Raw genomic sequence first — 17,622 nt, forward strand, 5'->3', positions numbered from 1 at the left:
GTCATACCATCGAGGTAGCCCAAGTCATTTCAAGTAAAAGACTATGGCGGTAGACCGTAGCAAATGTATCTATGGTATGTGTTATTTTACGGAACTCACTAGGATTTGTGCACAGGGTTCAGTTAATGTTTCAGGTACTTCTGTTTTCAAAGGGAAAAGCTCGGGATGATTGTTGCGCACACACCATATATTTTCGTATTTTGTGATTTACTCTGATATTGATGATGTATCAATACATTTTGATAACTTTGGTTTTATGTCAATGATATGGTTTGATGTTTACCAATCTAAAAACGAAAAAAATTTATAGTCTTATTTTTTGGACGTTACATAAACTATAATTTACTATTCATAATAATTAAAAATGGAAGAGCACTAGGAGCTAAACTGTAATTTTCAGAAGATAGAAAGTCCAATTCAATTTTCATTTTCATACCAAAATCACATGTTAAATACGTAGTGCTACCAATGTATTATACTAGATGTTGTTGATCCTCTCTAAAATAAACCTTAATTATTTACCTCATACAATTGGTGATACATAAGTCGAATCATATCCCTAAAATGGCGCCATTTGATACGATTTTCAATCCGAACCTGGTCATGTGCGACAATCTTTCTTTACAAACGATTGAGTGATTTCGATCTTCCTTCAGGGATTCGTGATTTCAACGCGTGTTCAAATATAATTAGGTTTTGTTTCTTTAAACTTTAGTTACTTGGGAAGAAAGTAATGCTAATAAAGTAAATTACACAAATGATCATTGGTGCCCCGGTAAAAAAAAATAGTACATTACACAAATTGTCCTTGAGCTTTTATATTTTTAATGTTTTAGGTCAATATTGAAAAGTTTTTCTATTTTGTCCTTATTTTAAAAAAATCTAATCTTATAATTTAATAAAATTTTAAAAATATTTTAATTGTAATTTCCATGTAACCTGGTTCTAAAATACAAGGGGGTGTTTGGATAGAGAAAAAATAAGTTGTTTATTGCTTATTTCTTAATCCACCGCAATAAGCAAATTTAAGTGTTTGGATAGGAGTATTCAAAATCAGCTTATTGCGGTAGGAATAAGCAAAATAAGCTGATTTTAATAAGTAATTAGGGGAATGCTTATTGCTTATTGATTATTTTACTCATATAAGCTGTTTTGTTTGCCAAACACTTAATATGCTTATTGCTTATTCCCACCGCAATAAGCTAATCTAAACACATTTAAAAAAAAAAATTTATTTCTACTGTAATAAGTAAATAAGCAATATTTTAATAAGCTAAAAACTATTTATCCAAACATTATTTATCCAAACACCTCTAAATACGTAGTAATTGATAAAATAAATAAATAAATGAATAAAAAACCCCGTAAAAGTGGAAAACGTGGCTCCACGTCATTATCATTAAAACGAATACTCTTCACCTATCCGGCTATTACCCACCTTCTCTCCCCTGCATTTTCGATTTTGTCCGAACAGAGAACCTTTCCAAAACGATAACAGACTCCCCCGATCTCTCTCCGTCCCTATATTTTCTCTTTTTTTTTTTCAACTTATTTCTACACATTTTTGGGTTGATTTTAGCCATGGATTCCAGGGATCACGCCGTTGATGACCTTTTCTCATCGTTAAACTCATCGCCCGCAAGTCCTCAAATAAATATTGGTAGCAATTCGCCCAATTTGATTAGTTTCGATGACGACGGTGAAGAAGATTGTGATAACACCACTACCACTAGTAAACCCCTTATGGTTTTTGATCGGTTCTACGACTCTTCATCGGAAGATGGGCTTTACTCAACTGGAAGTGGCGGTGGTGGTAGTACTGGTGGTGATAATTCTCTAGTGCAGGCCGCTGGAAATCGTCTGGATTACATGATGCAGTATCTAGACCGGAAGCTATTGTCAGTGGATGGAAAGGATAATGAACTTAAGCAGGCGTTACCGGAGATCATAGGTAGTGGTGGAGGGCGTGGGATGTTTAAGTTACCGATTAGGGCTGCCGTACATCCTGGCCGGCCACCGAGTCTCGAATTGCGGCCCCATCCACTTAGGGAAACACAGGTTGGATGTTTCCTAAGGATATTGGAGGGGACAGCGGATGGGGGGCAGTTATGGGCGGGATCTGAGCGCGGTGTTCGGGTGTGGGATATGAAGGATATGTATGCCGCAGGGATAGGGGAAGAGAACGATGAGGCGGAGGTACCGTTTCGTGAGTCAGTGAAAACGTCGCCTACGTTGTGTTTGGTGGTTGATGACGGGAATAGGGTGGTCTGGAGTGGGCATAAGGATGGTAAGATTAGGTGTTGGAAAATGTATCAACCTTCTGATGAAATCGAGGTTCCTTTTAGAGAGTGTCTTTCATGGCAGGCTCATCGTGGACCTGTTCTATCGATGGTCTTCTCCTCCTATGGTAATATATCTTGCACTCCTCATTAGTCAATAACTCAATATGATCAAATTGCTGTATCCTGGTACTCCATGAACATTTTAATTTAGATATCTATGGTGTTCATCTGATTCTGAACTTCATCCAGGTGATCTATGGTCTGGATCCGAGGGTGGTGCAATAATTGTGTGGCCTTGGGAATCCCTTGAAAAGGCTCGATTGTTAACAACAGAGGAAAAACACATAGCTTCTTTGACAGTTGAGAGGTCATACATTGATCTCAAGAACCAAGTTACTTCAAATGGCATCTCCTGTAGTATACTTGCAGCAGATGTTAAACATCTGTTATCTGATCATTCTGGGGCAAAAGTTTGGAGTTCAGGGCCTCTGTCATTTGCATTGTGGTAAGTGACTAATCTAGCAGCCATAACAATACTCAATTATGTATTTGATTTTCCATGACAGGCATGAACATGTTCACCACAGATTTAAAAAGCAATATCACATCTATTATTTAAGGCACTCTAAGTTCTTCATTTGAAGTTCCATAAGGAGAAGTTTAAAGCTGTGATACCATATGTATTGTCATAGTAGAGAGTTCATATTTTTATATCCATGTTGTGCTTGTATCATTACTACTTATACTTCCCTCACATTTCATGAGCATTTAAAGATTTGTCAAACTGCAGGGATGCATACACAAGAGAGTTGTTAAAAGTGTTCAATATCGATGGCCTAGCTGAAAATTTGACAGCAATACAGGACCTGACACCAGAAGAAGAAGCAAAGATGAAATTTGCATCTTATCCCAAAAAAGAAAAACCACAAACCACAATTAGTTTCTTTCAACGTTCACGTAATGCAATCATGGGAGCAGCTGATGCTGTTCTTCGTGTTGCAGCCAAAGGAGCTTTCTTTGAAGATAACCGCAGAATCGAAGCATTAATCATAACAACTGATGGAAACATCTGGACAGGATCTGCAAATGGAGTAATCATAAAATGGGATGCAAATGGAAACCGATTACAAGAATTCCAATTTCACCCTCATCCCATTCGATCTTTATGTACATTCGGGTTACGGATATGGATCGGGTATACAAGCGGGTATCTACATGTAATGGATCTTGATGGTAATTTACTTGGAGAGTGGGTTGCTCACAAGACTCCTATCATTGACATGGCTATTGGGCCAGGCTATATCTTTACATTGGCCAATGACGGAGTGACACGTGGATGGAGTATTTCCTCCCCTGGACCCCTTGATACCATATTACGTTCAGAGTTATCTCGCAAAGAATCACAATACACAAAATTAGAAAATTTTAGAATCTTGGCTAGTACATGGAATGTAGCAGAAGGAAGAGCAACACAAGATTCTCTTATATCATGGGTTGGGTCTGCAGTCAAAGATGTTGACTGTGTTGCAGTTGGGTTGCAGGAGGTTGAAATGGGTGCTGGGTTTCTTGCAATGTCTGCTGCTAGAGAAACTGTAAGACACTTTTCATATCCATTAATATTGTTGCTTGTTTAAGGTTTTTTAATTCTTTTTTCATTCAGATGCAGGTAGGTCTTGAGGGAAGCTCTGCTGGACAATGGTGGTTGGACATGATTGGGAAAACCTTGGATGAAGGTTCAAGTTTTTATCGTGTTGGTTCTCGACAGCTGGCAGGCATGCTGATTGGAGTGTGGTGAGTATTTCATTGATATCAGATTCGTTATCTTCATCAGATATGTAGACATTGAACTTCTGTGATTAATTTCAGGGTGAGGAACAATATTAGAAGTAACGTTGGAGATGTTGAGTTGGCAGCAGTTCCATGTGGATTTGGAAATGCTATTGGTAATAAGGTAACTGCTTTATTAAAATTTTCATTTACTTTTAGTTAATGTAATAATAAGTAATAAATTTACTGGTGTGTCAACAGGGAGGAGTTGGATTGAGGATGAGAATCTATGGGCGGATTATTTGTTTTGTGAACTGTCACTTTGCTGCACATCTGGATGCTGTTAACAGACGTAATGCTGATTTTGATCATGTATACAAAACAATGTCGTTCACCCGTCCATCAAATCTTCTGAACACAACATCAGCTGGTATGATTACGATGATGTCATACCTTTTCTTATTTTGCTTGCTTGCCACCTCATCTTATTCACTTTGGATTCTCTATGGTTCTCTCTTCCTACCTGCTTTACTTTTCGCAGCTGGAGTCACTTCCATGGTTCGTATTGCAAATGTAGGTACATTCTCCACCCGTTTGACCCGTTGGAAATAAAATTTAACCCAAAATGACCAATTTGCCCTTTCTATTTTTTCAGGCTATGGGTAGCCTGTCTGTCGATGAGTCACCAGAGCTATCTGAAGCTGACATGGTTGTCTTTTTAGGCGACTTTAATTATCGGCTTGATGATATATCGTATGATGAAGCACGTGATTTTATCTCTCAAAGAAGCTTTGATTGGCTTAGAGAGAAAGATCAATTACACATGGAAATGAAAGCCGGAAGTGTTTTTCAAGGAATGCGTGAAGCTGTTATCACATTTCCACCTACATACAAATTCGAAAGGCATCAACCTGGTTTAGCAGGTATATATATAGCAATATACAACACAAAGTCTTTTTTAATTATCATATATAGTAATGGAATTGGTTAAAATTGGACTAAGTTTTAAATTTTTTATAGGTTATGATTCGGGCGAAAAAAAACGTATTCCCGCATGGTGTGATCGAATCCTGTATCGTGACAGCCGTCTAGATTCATCAGACACATGCAATCTAAACTGTCCTGTAGTTTCTTCAGTTTTACAGTGAGTTCTTACTTAATCTTGATTAGTGTAAATGTAATGCTGATTATATATTTATATATATGTTTGCTTTTGTTCAGGTATGAAGCTTGCATGGATGTGACAGATAGTGATCATAAGCCTGTGCGATGCATCTTTAACGTGGAGGTGGCTCGAGTGGACGAGCCAAAAAGAAGAAAAATATTTGGAGAAATTATAAAATCCAATAAGAAAATAAGAAATATTCTGAAAGAACAAAACAATGTTCCGGATGCCATTATGAGTACAAACAATATAATTCTTCAAGACGATGATAAATCAATCTTACGAATCACCAATAAATGTGGGGAAGACAAAGCTTTATTTAGAGTTAAATGTGAAGGTCAATGCACCATTAAAGATGGAAAACAAGAATCCGATCACCAGCCAAGAGGCTCTTTTGGTTTTCCACGTTGGCTTGAGGTAAATTGTTTTCTGTTGTGTACTATTATTACAGATAAAGTGAGTAACTAAGTAAGGGGTATATTTTCTTCAGGTGAAACCAACGAGTGGTATAATAGAACCGAATCATATAGCTGAGATATGTGTACATCATCAAGGATATGAAACTATGGAGGAATATGTGGATGGTGAAGCTCAAAATAGTTGGTGTGAAGATGTGCGTGATAAGGAAGTTATGTTGATGGTGGAAGTGAGGAGGGGAAGCTGTACAGTTGAGAAAAAATGTCATAGGGTTCGTGTCAGGCACACACAGAGCTTGTCTGGCAGGTCTATGCCTATGGAACCCAAATATGAGGAGTTGAACCGGGTCCATGGGAATGTGCTTCACCGGGCTGATGCTAAGTGGCTCAGTGGTTCACGTGATGTGGTTGACCATATACGAGATCTTCATACCCCTTGAACTTATTTTGGTCCAAACAGGGCTTTTTTTTTTTTTTTTTTTTTTTTTGGGAATGAGTGAGTGTAACTGTTTATTATATTTTCTTACTCTTTTTTATATTGTTGAGGGTGGGGATGCCTTGTTAAGATTAGGAGTTTAATGTTTGGAAATTGGAGTTGTATATAAGCTTTTTACAAGCCTCGTATATTATTAAGATGAATAGCAAATGTGTGTGAGATTTTTTGAATAATATTCGATGCTTTTTCCAAGTATTATATGTTATGAGTGATCCATAATTTTTGTACACTGGAATCACATTTTTCAACCTTAAATCAACATTGGTTTTTGCAAGAGTACCTACACCCCTTAAAAGATTAGTTTTTTTTCTTTAAATTTGTGTGTGTGTGTGCGTGCGCGTGCGCAGAAAGGGGTTCCTATTTAGGCAAACCGTAACACAAACACAGGAATCCAATATCGTTCCTCAACACCATTAGTACCTGTTATGGTGGGGAGCGGTACAATGTGAAATTCCCAAACAGCCGTTCCCTTAGGATAGATGGCTTCAAGAAAACTTGATGGTTCATAGGATTCTACAATTCACACAAAGTAGAGCATTTTGCTAGCTTCTTCCTTACAAGCTTGGTAGTCTAAAGAAGCTCAAGTTCTTTTGTGTTTTGTTTCCAAAGAAAGAAAAAATGATCTTCACAAAAATGACAACTTGTTAATTTAGGATTACAAAAATAACCCATATTTTTGCAATTTACAAAAACGACCACCAATTCGGAAACAAATCGTTTTGGACCCGAGGCCCAATGGGTATTCGGTGGTGTAAACAACTTTTAATTTAAAAGGAATCTGAAATGTGGTACCCATAACATTCTTCTGGAATATCATTTTGAACCGTTTAGTGAAGAGATTCAGGTGTAATGAGTATGTTGTTTCTACTAGTTTATACATCTTCATATTTTTTTCATGTTATATTATGAAAAAATTCTTTAGATCCTTATGTGCAATCCAAAGAATTTGTCCCGAAAGGGTTTTTGTTTCAAATAGGTAGAAATTGTGTGTTTCTCACTAGTTTTTTAGGCTTCAATAGTAATTATTATTTTAGATATCAAGTATTAGTGTTGTAGAAATTCTTAGTGCATAAATAACCCGTGTTTTTGCTCTATTTATATATGATAGGATCTGATACATTCTTGAACTGATATTTATATATGATAGGGTCTGATACATTCTTGAACTGATAATCAAACTATGATAAATTTAAAGATCGATTTCCATTCATTCAAGAGGAATGGTCTCTCCAAGAAGAACGAAGTTCTTTACAAATCAATTCTTAGCTACAACTCTCCAAAACAAAAGGACTATATATACTACCACTAAAGACAAGAAAAAAGGGAATAACAACCAACATAATTAGGTTCTATCCCCACTAACATTGTTTTCCACCCATGATCAACTTTAGACTCACTAATATGAAAATAAATAGATAAAAGACAGAAATACCCCTATGCTATAAACTAGCCATTGACGGATCTTATATACCCCCCCCCCCCCTATTTTTTTTAATATTTAGTTCATAACTATTAAAAAAGTTACATATTATGCCCAAAACTATAAAATTTGACTTTGACCCCCCCCTGCTCTTCAATTTTTATACATATTCTATTTTCGGTCATTCAAATCAAAACTTTAAGCTCCGTCATTGAAACCAGTAAAGTTGGGGCTTATCAATATCCTCTACAAATCTCCAAAAATCTGACTACATAACCTCAACCATATGTTCGGCTTTTTTATCTCCAAAAAAACCGACTATATAACCTCAACCATATGTTCGGCTTTTTTATCCACCCTTCAACATACTTTGATTTTTTTATTTTGTTAATTATCCACTGTTTTCTATTCTTCAATAGCTGGTATAATATTTTTTCTTTCCTTGGCCGATTCGTTAAGAAGCACCTTTCATCTTTTCATATGCTGCTTCTCTGGCATATACATTGAGCTCGAAAGGCGGTTAAATGTAAGGGCGGTTTTGGACCAGTTGGAAGATATTTTGGGAAAGAACAATAAAGTCAAGCTTTTGAATTAATTTGTAGAATGAATGACTCGGTGTAGCTTTAGTGTGAATCATGTTATGCTTTAGTGTGAATCATGTTATGGTACACTTTAGTGTGAATCATGTTATGGTTTTAACATGTTTACACAAAAGCTGGATAAGATGGTAAATGGGACTTTAGATAAATTCAAAGAAGGATTGGTTAGGTGGGAATTGGTTAAATACATTAACAACATTGTTATATGGGAGTTGGTGACTTCTTTTCAACTATTTTATTGGTGAAGATAAACAGGGTTGATTGGATTTGTATAACTGCATTTGAACAGTTAGAAAGGGAAAAATAATTAAAAAGAATGGTTGTCTGAAGAATCCCTGGCTATTTTTGTGAAGGTTACATAGACATATACAAACATTTGAATGGTATTTTTTGTGAATACGACAGAAATAAAACACATAAACTTTTACTTATAATCAACAAGAACATAGATTAATGTTACAAGTTTATTCAACTTATTATTTGCGAATACCATTATAACAACAAAGATCGATTATTTTTAATATTTTTTTATTGTAGTTTTTCCCTATTGCCAGCGGTGGTGAGCTATGGAACGGAATTTTTGTTCCCTGGTAGAAAATTTTCTTGGGTCCACTGCTCCGCCATGTAACTTGCATTTATTTTATATAAAATATAAAATACAAAATATAACTTGCATGAAGATCAACCAATCATTAATAGTAATACAACAACAAATAACATGAAGAAGCTTTTTGGTTTATTAGACTGGAAAAGAGAATCCACGAAGATATGCAGAATTCACCCCAGATTCCCTCACCAATGCCACCCTACCCGTTCTTGCAACCTTCAGATTATAATGCGCACCAATATAAAAGATTATATATTATTTAAAAAAAAAAAAGAATAGTTAAGGATCAAACTATAATACTAACCTCACAAATCCCATACGACTCCAATAACCTTTGCAGTGCAAGCATCTTATTAAAATCTCCAGTGAGCTGGAATATGAAAACCAGAAAATATCAATATAAAGAAAAGTAGAAAACGGGATTACCGAATTATGAAATTTTATTTTATTTTAAAAGAAAAAACGACCTCTAATGTGATAGTGTGATCAGAAACATCAACGGGTTTAGCTCGAAAGATGCAGGCAATGTCAAGAACATCCCTTCGAGCAGAAGCGTTTGCAGCAACTTTGATCAACATCAGCTCACGTTCTGCAAATGGCAAATACGTAATATCTTTCACCTCGTGAACATCCACCAGTTTGTAAAACTGTTGAACTAATTTGTCAATAGATTCATCTGTTCCAGGAATCACAGTTGTAATCCGAGCTAAACCCTCCATTTCTGCAGCACCTGCAGCCAGACTCTGTACACATTACACAACACAGTTTTTTTTTTTTTTTTATTAAAAAAAAAAAAAAGTAAACGTTTTACCTAAAAAATTATATAAGGAAAAAACAAAAAAACAAACCTGGATGTTGTAACCCCTTCTGGATATAACTCCGGTGATCAGGTTGAGAACTCCAGGAGCATTATTCGCAAGAATGTTGACAGTGTGAGACTTATGACCAGTTGACTGTTTTATTAATTTCAAATCTCAGTTATACCTCATAAACTATTTGCTAGATAATGGTTGATAAAACATTAATGAAAAATGAGAAATTGATGGATATTTTACATCTTCTTCATAAAGCACACCCCAGTGGGGGTCAAGGACTTGATTCATTGAGAACCTATTGTAGTGCTCCACAGGATAAACATCTCCCTTCATTCAAACAGATATATCATAACTCAAATTAATAAAAAAAGAAGACGAAGTAATTATCACAAATAGAAACCTGTAAAGATTAAAGAATATACCCCTGAAACCACACTCAAGTTCTCATCAACCGTGTGAGTTATACTTGAGGCAGTAGGAATTGGAGTTGGGGCTTCCAGATCTGGATAAGAAGCTGCACAGAAGTTCCAAAATGGAGCACTTTCACCCAGTTTTTCTCTTCTTAAAGCAATCTACAACACAGTTAGTGTGTAAGAGTGTGTTGCATGAAAAAGGACATTTAAGACACATCTCACCTTCCCTGTTCTTGAGAGCTCTTTGATTCCAAATTTGGCTAAGTTTCTCTGAACAGTAACCATCTTCCCAGGATCCCCAGTGACCTGATTAACCAGAGGAGCTCTTTGATTACAAACTTGGCTAAATTAGTAGTATTAACAACTGTCGTTTACTTTAATTGTATGAGTGTATGTTTATAACGAGTCAGTGGTCATATGTAAGTGCAGATGTAATGAAATAGGTCACCTCTATTGTCAACGAGTATTCTGTTGTATCCACAACTTTGGCTCTAAAGATGTCTACTAGCCACATAATCTGAAGGAGAAGTGACAGCGTATCAATCTTCAATCTCATATGTAATCGATTAACAAGATAGAAACCAATAACATATACGCAAGTCTTCTGAAAGTCAGAAAAATGATTCAAGTAGAGAAAATAAAACCTCAGATCTTGTGGTTTGATTGACGTTAAGCTTCACAAGCATCAATTCCCGTTCTACCTGTGGTTCCTTTGAAAGGTCTTCCACCTGATGCATCAAAACAGCGTTGAACAAATCGGACGAGACTTTTTAATTCAGGGTGATAGTCAAACAAAGCCAAATAGCAGAAAAAGGATGCAACCTTTAAGACATTAACAAGCTTGTTGAGCTGCTCTACAACTTGTTGCAAGACCTTCGCTGTTCCAGAGACAACTACGGTGAACAAAGCTTTGTCCTTATTCAAGCCAACAGCAAGAGATTCAATGTTGTAACCTCTTCTAGCAAAAACCCCTGTAATTCGGTTTATTATACCGCTTTCATCTCCAACAAACACTGAGATTGTGTGGCGTTTCACTCTAGTCAATGCATAAACAAAATTTATTATACGCATAACAACTTTTTGAATCACCAGTGTACAACATCGAAAGCTATTTCTCAATCAATTAATTAATTATTTAATTCAAGAGTTGGTAAGAGCAGGTTTACTTGGAAGAAAGTGGCGAGGCAGCTCCATTATTCGTCGGAGAAAATGGCAATGTCACCGGAGCTCCACCACTAGCGCTTCCATTTCCGTTGTTGGATAATGAATTCACTGCTTTCAATTTAAAACAACCTGCACACTTCCGATTGGATGATATTTTCAAACTCGTCGCATTTACTAGTGCTCCTGATTCCACTGTGCTCCGGTCACTGCAGTTTACTGGTGGTTTCCAGAGAGAGCACGTCGTAGCCGGTGCCGTCATTGCAGGTTTTGGAGAGGAGAAAATGCGCATCGCATAGAAGAGGGGGAAGACTAGAGAGTGTAAACAAAGCCTGAAACTTGAATGGCTTCCCAAGGCCCCACTTCACAGTTCTCATTTCTATATGAACAATCACGTTGTTTGTAAGCTAGGGGTGTAGGGGGTGTGGCTTTTTAAATTGGTCTTTCTTTTTTCAAGAAAAATAATGTTAAAAGGAATGAAAATAACCATTACCAATATGTTTTTTTTAGGTTATGATGTCCTTGCTATTTGCTATTTTCTTCTTGTGTGTGCAACTATTACGATTTGATATCGCGTATCAAAGCCGTTTTAACGCATATGTGATCTTTATATAGACAATTATTCATCGTATTATATTATGTAGGGTTGTAAACAAACCGAACGAACACGAACGAAGGCTTGTTCATATTCATTTATTTAATTTAGCCGGACAAATAAACCAACATTAACGGATAAACGAACAAGTTTTCTTGTTCATGTTCGTTCGTTTAACAAATTATATTGTTCATGTTCATTTGTTTATATTCATAAATATGTTAAATGAACATAAATGAACAAAGATAAACAAACATAATTGAACCTATATGAACATATAATATAGTAATGTAATAAAAAAACAATTAAGCATGTATGAACAGAAAATGAACTTATATAAATTAACAACATAAACGAATGTTCACGAACATAATTGAACGAACGAGATCATTGTTCATATCGAAACGAACGAGAATTTGTTCACGTTCATTTATTTATTAAATAAACGAACATAAACGAACTTAAAGTTGAACGGTTCATAAACAGTTCGTTGAACGCTTAGTTCATTTACAGTCCTAATATTATGGCACGTGGTAATGTTGAACAATATGACAATTTTCTTTAAATATTCAATTACTTATAGATTCTAATTAGGGTGACAAAAATTTTGTATGATCCGTAGGACATGAACTCGAATCCGCAACCACAACCTGTCTACCCATTTATTATAGGGTCCTGTTCAGCTTTGCAAATAATTTTATGGGTTGAATCGTGAACTTGTTTATTGTATTAGATTAAAATAAGTAATATATTTATTGAATAAATGAAAGAATAAAGACTACTAAATAAATATGTAATATTTAACTTTTTTCTCGTGGCCCATGATTCCACGAACACGATTATCACTCACAAACTCTTGTAATTCAACGAGTTATACGGATTGATATACTTATTGCTAATTAGGGTTAAGGTCGAGCAGACAATACAAATATTTATATGAGTCGTGTCTGGGTTGAGCTTTTATAACCTGTCAATAAATGATCCGCCAACCGAACACGACAAGATTTGTCACCACCCTAAATATAATCAAAATTAAAATCATGGAATGGGAGGAGGAGGAACAAACTTGCAACATGAAACATTGTATAAGTATCCTTTGAATTGACCATAGAACCAAAACCATCGATCTAAGTTCAAATCTCATTTAAAACCAATATATAATATTTTGCAATGAACTAGAAAACCTATTTGAATCACATTCATTTAAAATTGAGAACTTTGTTGAACCCATATGTCGAAAAATGGAAAGAGCTCATCTTTAACTTTGTGCGATCATTTTTGCTCAATTTAGGGTCTTGAGTTCAATATTTATGTATCCTTATTGGCTTTCATTATTTAAAGGTTTTTTTTGGTAGGGTTTATATGGGAGTAATAAAGATGCTAATTAGGGAGTGTCTTTATATTCATCTGAAAACATAATATGTGGAGACATTACATTTAAGGTTTGTTAAAACTCTTGATGTTTGAATTTTTCATGTGATTTATTTAAATGATTCTCGGTTTTATGTTCTTTTATTTGTAATTAAAGTCCTTGATTTTTGTGATACATGGTTAAGTTTCCTTGTTTTCTAGACGAAGGCCAAAATGTTCGATGAAACTCTTTGATTATGTGCTTGAATTCTACTTTACATTTGTTTGGAGGACATGTATTTGTTTTATATCAGACAAATAGTGACATGAATTTTGGTAGATTAATGTGGCAGGCTGCCCTTAGGACTATTAATGTTTTGAGTGTTAGCATATGTATTATTATGAAAATCAACCCATTTCAAGACCACTCTCATACATAATTGTCTATCTATTATAATCTTGGGGTGCTTTACCATTTAAAAAAAACATCTCTTTATTCTAGTTAATGAGAGACATCAATTCATATGAAAGTAATATCTGACATAGTATTAGAGCTAATTATACATCTATGGTATTTCAATCCATATCTCTTTCTTCCCTTTTATATTCTCATTTACAATCTCTAACCCTAGTTGTTGCTAAAATGTCATGGATGATACCTCCAATCTCTCCATAAAAAAACCATATGACATTACTAATATTGAGGCATATATCCCTCTCATTCTTGATATCGATCACTTGATGACAATGCTTGAAGGGAGATTTTCCAAACGCGGTGCATCAAATTTTGAGTTGAGGAACATATCAATGACTTTAACAATAAGGTGTTTCTTTCTGAACCTAAACGTGATGGTGCATAATGGATGCAGATCAAACTTCATTGTGAAATTGTGGATTTATGGAACAATTTTACGTTTCATGTTACAAATGATCATATGGAGAACTTGTTGGATTGGGTGTCCAAGTCATTAACTATAATTGATATAAACTTGAATTGATAGTAGCACAATCCTTTTGGGTTGCCCTCAAACTTGACAATTGAATAAGATGATTTTTAGAGAGAAAAGACTAATTTATTAATTTACTAGGTGTGAGATCCATGTATTACATGGGTTTAATTAAAAAAAAACAATATAAAATTTTAACAATTTGAAAAGTTTGAATTTATAAGAAAAATGATAAAAATTTGAATTTCAATTTGATAAAATGAAAAATACAATAAAATGACAAGTGGAAAATAGAAAATTTAAAAAATCTAGAAAATGCCATGTATCAAAATGAATGAGAAGATGACAAGTGGCAAAAAAAACCTTCATTTATTAAGGAGGATTATATGGTTAATAAATTAATTAGAAATGAAAATAAATAATTTGTTAATATATTATGAGCATAATATATTAAATGGAAATAGTGTTGGAAATTATAGCGATATTGTTGCAAATTATAGTGGTAATATTGCAAGTTGGCAAGTTTTCCATATTAGTAGGGGAAGATATAACAACAGAATATTCTGCCATTTCATAGATATGACAGCAGAATATTCTACCACCTCGTAGATATGGCAACAGAATATTCTGGAAGGGTTAGAAAACGGCTAGTTTGGAGAGTAAGTCATTGCCCTAGGGTTTCCAAAGGCCGGCCCATGTGGGCCCTTTTTTTTGCCTTCTGTGGTTTCAATGCCTATAAATACAACTCCCTAGGAGCTGTATTAGAAGCTCACGAAATTTGAAGCTCTCTTCTTCTCTCCGCGATTTTCTTCCAATTTTCGAGTATTCATGTAACAGTATAACACCCAAAAAAATCATGTCAAATTTAAACTTTTTAAAAACACGTAAGGCCATTTAACGTTACATAGTTTGTTTTCAAAATAATGGATATCAGAGTATCCCAGTATCAAATCATAAAAATCATAACATCAGGAGGAGCGATACGATCATGCCTTCGCCTTCCCACGATCTCCCAAAGTACCCGAAACAAGAAACTGGAACTGTAAGCCCGAAAGCTTAGTGAGTTCCCCCAGAATACCCATACCCATGATAATACACTTATAATCATAAACATCATACTATGAGTCTGGTCAACCATCAGGTTGGAATACCCTAGGCCCTTAACTAATCGGTTGGACTGCCAACATACTATGGGTCCAATCATCATCGGGATGGAATACTCACGGCCCACAACCAACAGGTTGGAATGCCCAAGTCTATTGGCTTTCGCACAAAGCAGATAAGCCTCAAATGCCAAACCAACATGTGTACATATAACAGATAATTACATAAAAATCTATAGACAACAAACTGATCAAAACATATCATACCACATAACACATAATACCATCCTATCTATTAGGATACCAATCTAACAGATCATACCAGCATATCACATAATACCATCCTATAACCAGGACACCGACCTAACCAAGTCACTAAGCATAAACATAACCTCATCCTAACTATCAGGATACAAACCAATAAGCATATCATGCCATAACCAGATACAATCCATAAAGGGACGACCTTGGTGCCTTAGACCCTGTTGATATAGTGAGGATAACTCACCTTGCAACTGTCGACTTGAATGATAAGCTCAAACTCTCGGAGCACCGACACAAGCTTCACCACCTATATCCACCATAGAACCATAATTGTAAATTTCCAATCTCTCAAAATGTCCCCAGAAGTCAACTGGTCAATCCTTGATCAAAGTCAAAGTCAACTGTCGCAATCAACATTCCATGTTGACCTCAACTTGTCGAGTACCCTTAGCTACTCGCCGAGTTCCTTGCATAACTTGTCAACTCGCCGAGTCACTAGAGTGACTCGCGAGTTCCTAAGGTTTGCGGCCAAAAACTCCTTAGCTGACTCGTCAAGTTTCCCTTGCAACTCGCCAAGTTCATACATGTCCAAAGGTTGGAAAAACCCTAGCTGACTCGCCGAGTCACTCATCTGACTCGCCGAGCCCACGACAATCTTCATCGGACTCGCCGAGTTGACCATGCAACTCGCTGAGTCCCTTAAGTCCTTCATCCATACAGATGCTTTTTAAGCCATGCAAATGCTCCATATTGCAGATCCAGCTTCCCAAGGAATGCTTATCACGTAAAGTTGCAAACTTTACGTGCATGCAAATCTCTAAAGCCTTAAAATGACAAAACTAAGCTTGCAAAGAAGTCTTACACTTAAGGGGAGGTTCATACTTGCCAATACTGACAACTTTATGGACCTAGAGACCCAAGAGAGTTCAGATCTGAAGTTGCAACTTTAAATCTTAGCTCAAACACAAGAAAAAATTTCTAAAATCCATCCAAAAGAGATCAGAATGAAACGAGGCCAAGGTAACAACTTAATACCTTCCAAAGGATGCCAGCTGAGGTAGATCTCTGATTCCCACACGTTCCTTGCTTCTAGTTGCTGGTTCCCCAAGATTTTCTCACCAAAAATCCTTCTTCAAAGCTTAAGACACACAAATGGAGCACACTCACACGAGTTAGGGCTATGGGGTATCAAGAGGCTGTGAAGGGGAGGCTGGGGGAGGCCAATGATCCTTTAAATAGGGTGAACCCCCCCCCCCCCCCTCGAAAATTAGGGTTTCATCCTCTAGCTCCTACTCGTCGAGTCCCTTATTGGACTCGGCGAGGAGGTCACTTAAACACGTGGACCAACCCGCTGCTACTCGACGAGTCGGGCAACCAACTCGTCGAGTAGACCTTGAAATCAAGAAAATTCTTATATCAAAAATCAATACCTGAGAATCGGGGCGTTACAAACAGCCCAAATTTCAAATAAAAATTTTCATTTTTAATTAACAAAAATCATTCTCAAGACATAATATTTCAACCACATTTGTTTTTCAAAAATCCATAATATCAAATAAATTATCCAAAAACATCAGAGTGTCCCAACAAAACGGCGGAGAGTACATGCCACGCCATCACGTTGGGCCCTTGCCCTTAGGCTCTGATGTACCTGAAACAACCAACAAACTGTAAGCTAATGCTTGGTGAGTTCCCCCATAACATACCCCACACAATCCATATAATCGCATAAACCATATCGTCCATATAAGCTACATAAGCCATGCATATAAACATATAAGGATGCAATGGAAACCCTCCAAGGTCTTACACCGAGTGCCATTGGAACCCCCACATGGTCTTAACCCACTGCCATGGGAACCCTTACATGGTCTTAACTGTCTAGCATGGGAACCCCACATGGTCTTAACTGTCTGCCATGGGAACCCCCACATGGTCTTAATTGCCTGCCATGGGAGCCCCCGCATGGTCTTCCCTAACACAGAAATACCATACGAGCTAAACATGCAAACAGACTGGGATGCCATGGAAACCCTACAAGGTCTTACACCAAATACCATGGGAACCCCCGCATGGTCTTTTTCTACTACCATAGGAATCCCCGAGGTCTTCCATACTAGTATCACAAGGATAACTATCGTATCACATATCACGCTATCAACTAACATTCCACATAACACATAATGGTTCGGCTTTGGTGCCTTCGACCCATTGGTATGGCG

At 36.3% G+C, this 17,622-nt stretch overlaps 2 protein-coding genes across 4 annotated transcripts; one reads left to right on the top strand and one right to left on the bottom strand.

Moving 5' to 3' along the window:
* The first annotated feature begins 1,433 nt into the window (after positions 1-1,433).
* Positions 1,434-6,318, top strand: FRA3 (Endonuclease/exonuclease/phosphatase family protein). 3 transcript variants are annotated; one of them, XM_078981539.1, is made up of 11 exons: positions 1,435-2,407; positions 2,532-2,787; positions 3,073-3,874; positions 3,943-4,073; positions 4,149-4,233; positions 4,311-4,479; positions 4,591-4,622; positions 4,705-4,972; positions 5,070-5,193; positions 5,271-5,631; positions 5,705-6,318. In XM_078981539.1, the coding sequence occupies exons 1-11, from the start codon at positions 1,582-1,584 to the stop codon at positions 6,068-6,070; spliced, it is 3,420 nt and encodes a 1,139-aa protein (XP_078837665.1). In that variant the 5' UTR covers positions 1,435-1,581; the 3' UTR covers positions 6,071-6,318. The 3 variants fall into 3 exon arrangements, with proteins under 3 accessions (XP_078837662.1, XP_078837664.1, XP_078837665.1); XM_078981536.1 differs by having other exon boundaries at positions 1,434-2,407; positions 4,311-4,622; XM_078981538.1 differs by having other exon boundaries at positions 1,434-2,407; positions 3,949-4,073; positions 4,311-4,622.
* A 2,443-nt stretch (positions 6,319-8,761) lies between these two features.
* On the bottom strand, positions 8,762-11,523 carry LOC145032652 (acetolactate synthase small subunit 2, chloroplastic-like). The gene is made up of 11 exons (XM_078981540.1): positions 11,147-11,523; positions 10,803-11,016; positions 10,625-10,708; positions 10,429-10,497; positions 10,203-10,286; positions 9,990-10,139; positions 9,808-9,894; positions 9,601-9,705; positions 9,220-9,495; positions 9,057-9,122; positions 8,762-8,968 (listed from the first exon to the last, which is right to left on the bottom strand). Exons 1-11 carry the CDS (start codon positions 11,431-11,433, stop codon positions 8,885-8,887), a joined length of 1,506 nt encoding a protein of 501 aa, XP_078837666.1. The 5' UTR covers positions 11,434-11,523; the 3' UTR covers positions 8,762-8,884.
* Positions 11,524-17,622: the final 6,099 nt, after the last annotated feature.

Source organism: Lactuca saligna, chromosome 2, assembly GCF_052625555.1.
Source record: "Lactuca saligna cultivar CGN05327 chromosome 2, ASM5262555v1, whole genome shotgun sequence".
NCBI lineage: Eukaryota > Viridiplantae > Streptophyta > Magnoliopsida > Asterales > Asteraceae > Lactuca > Lactuca saligna.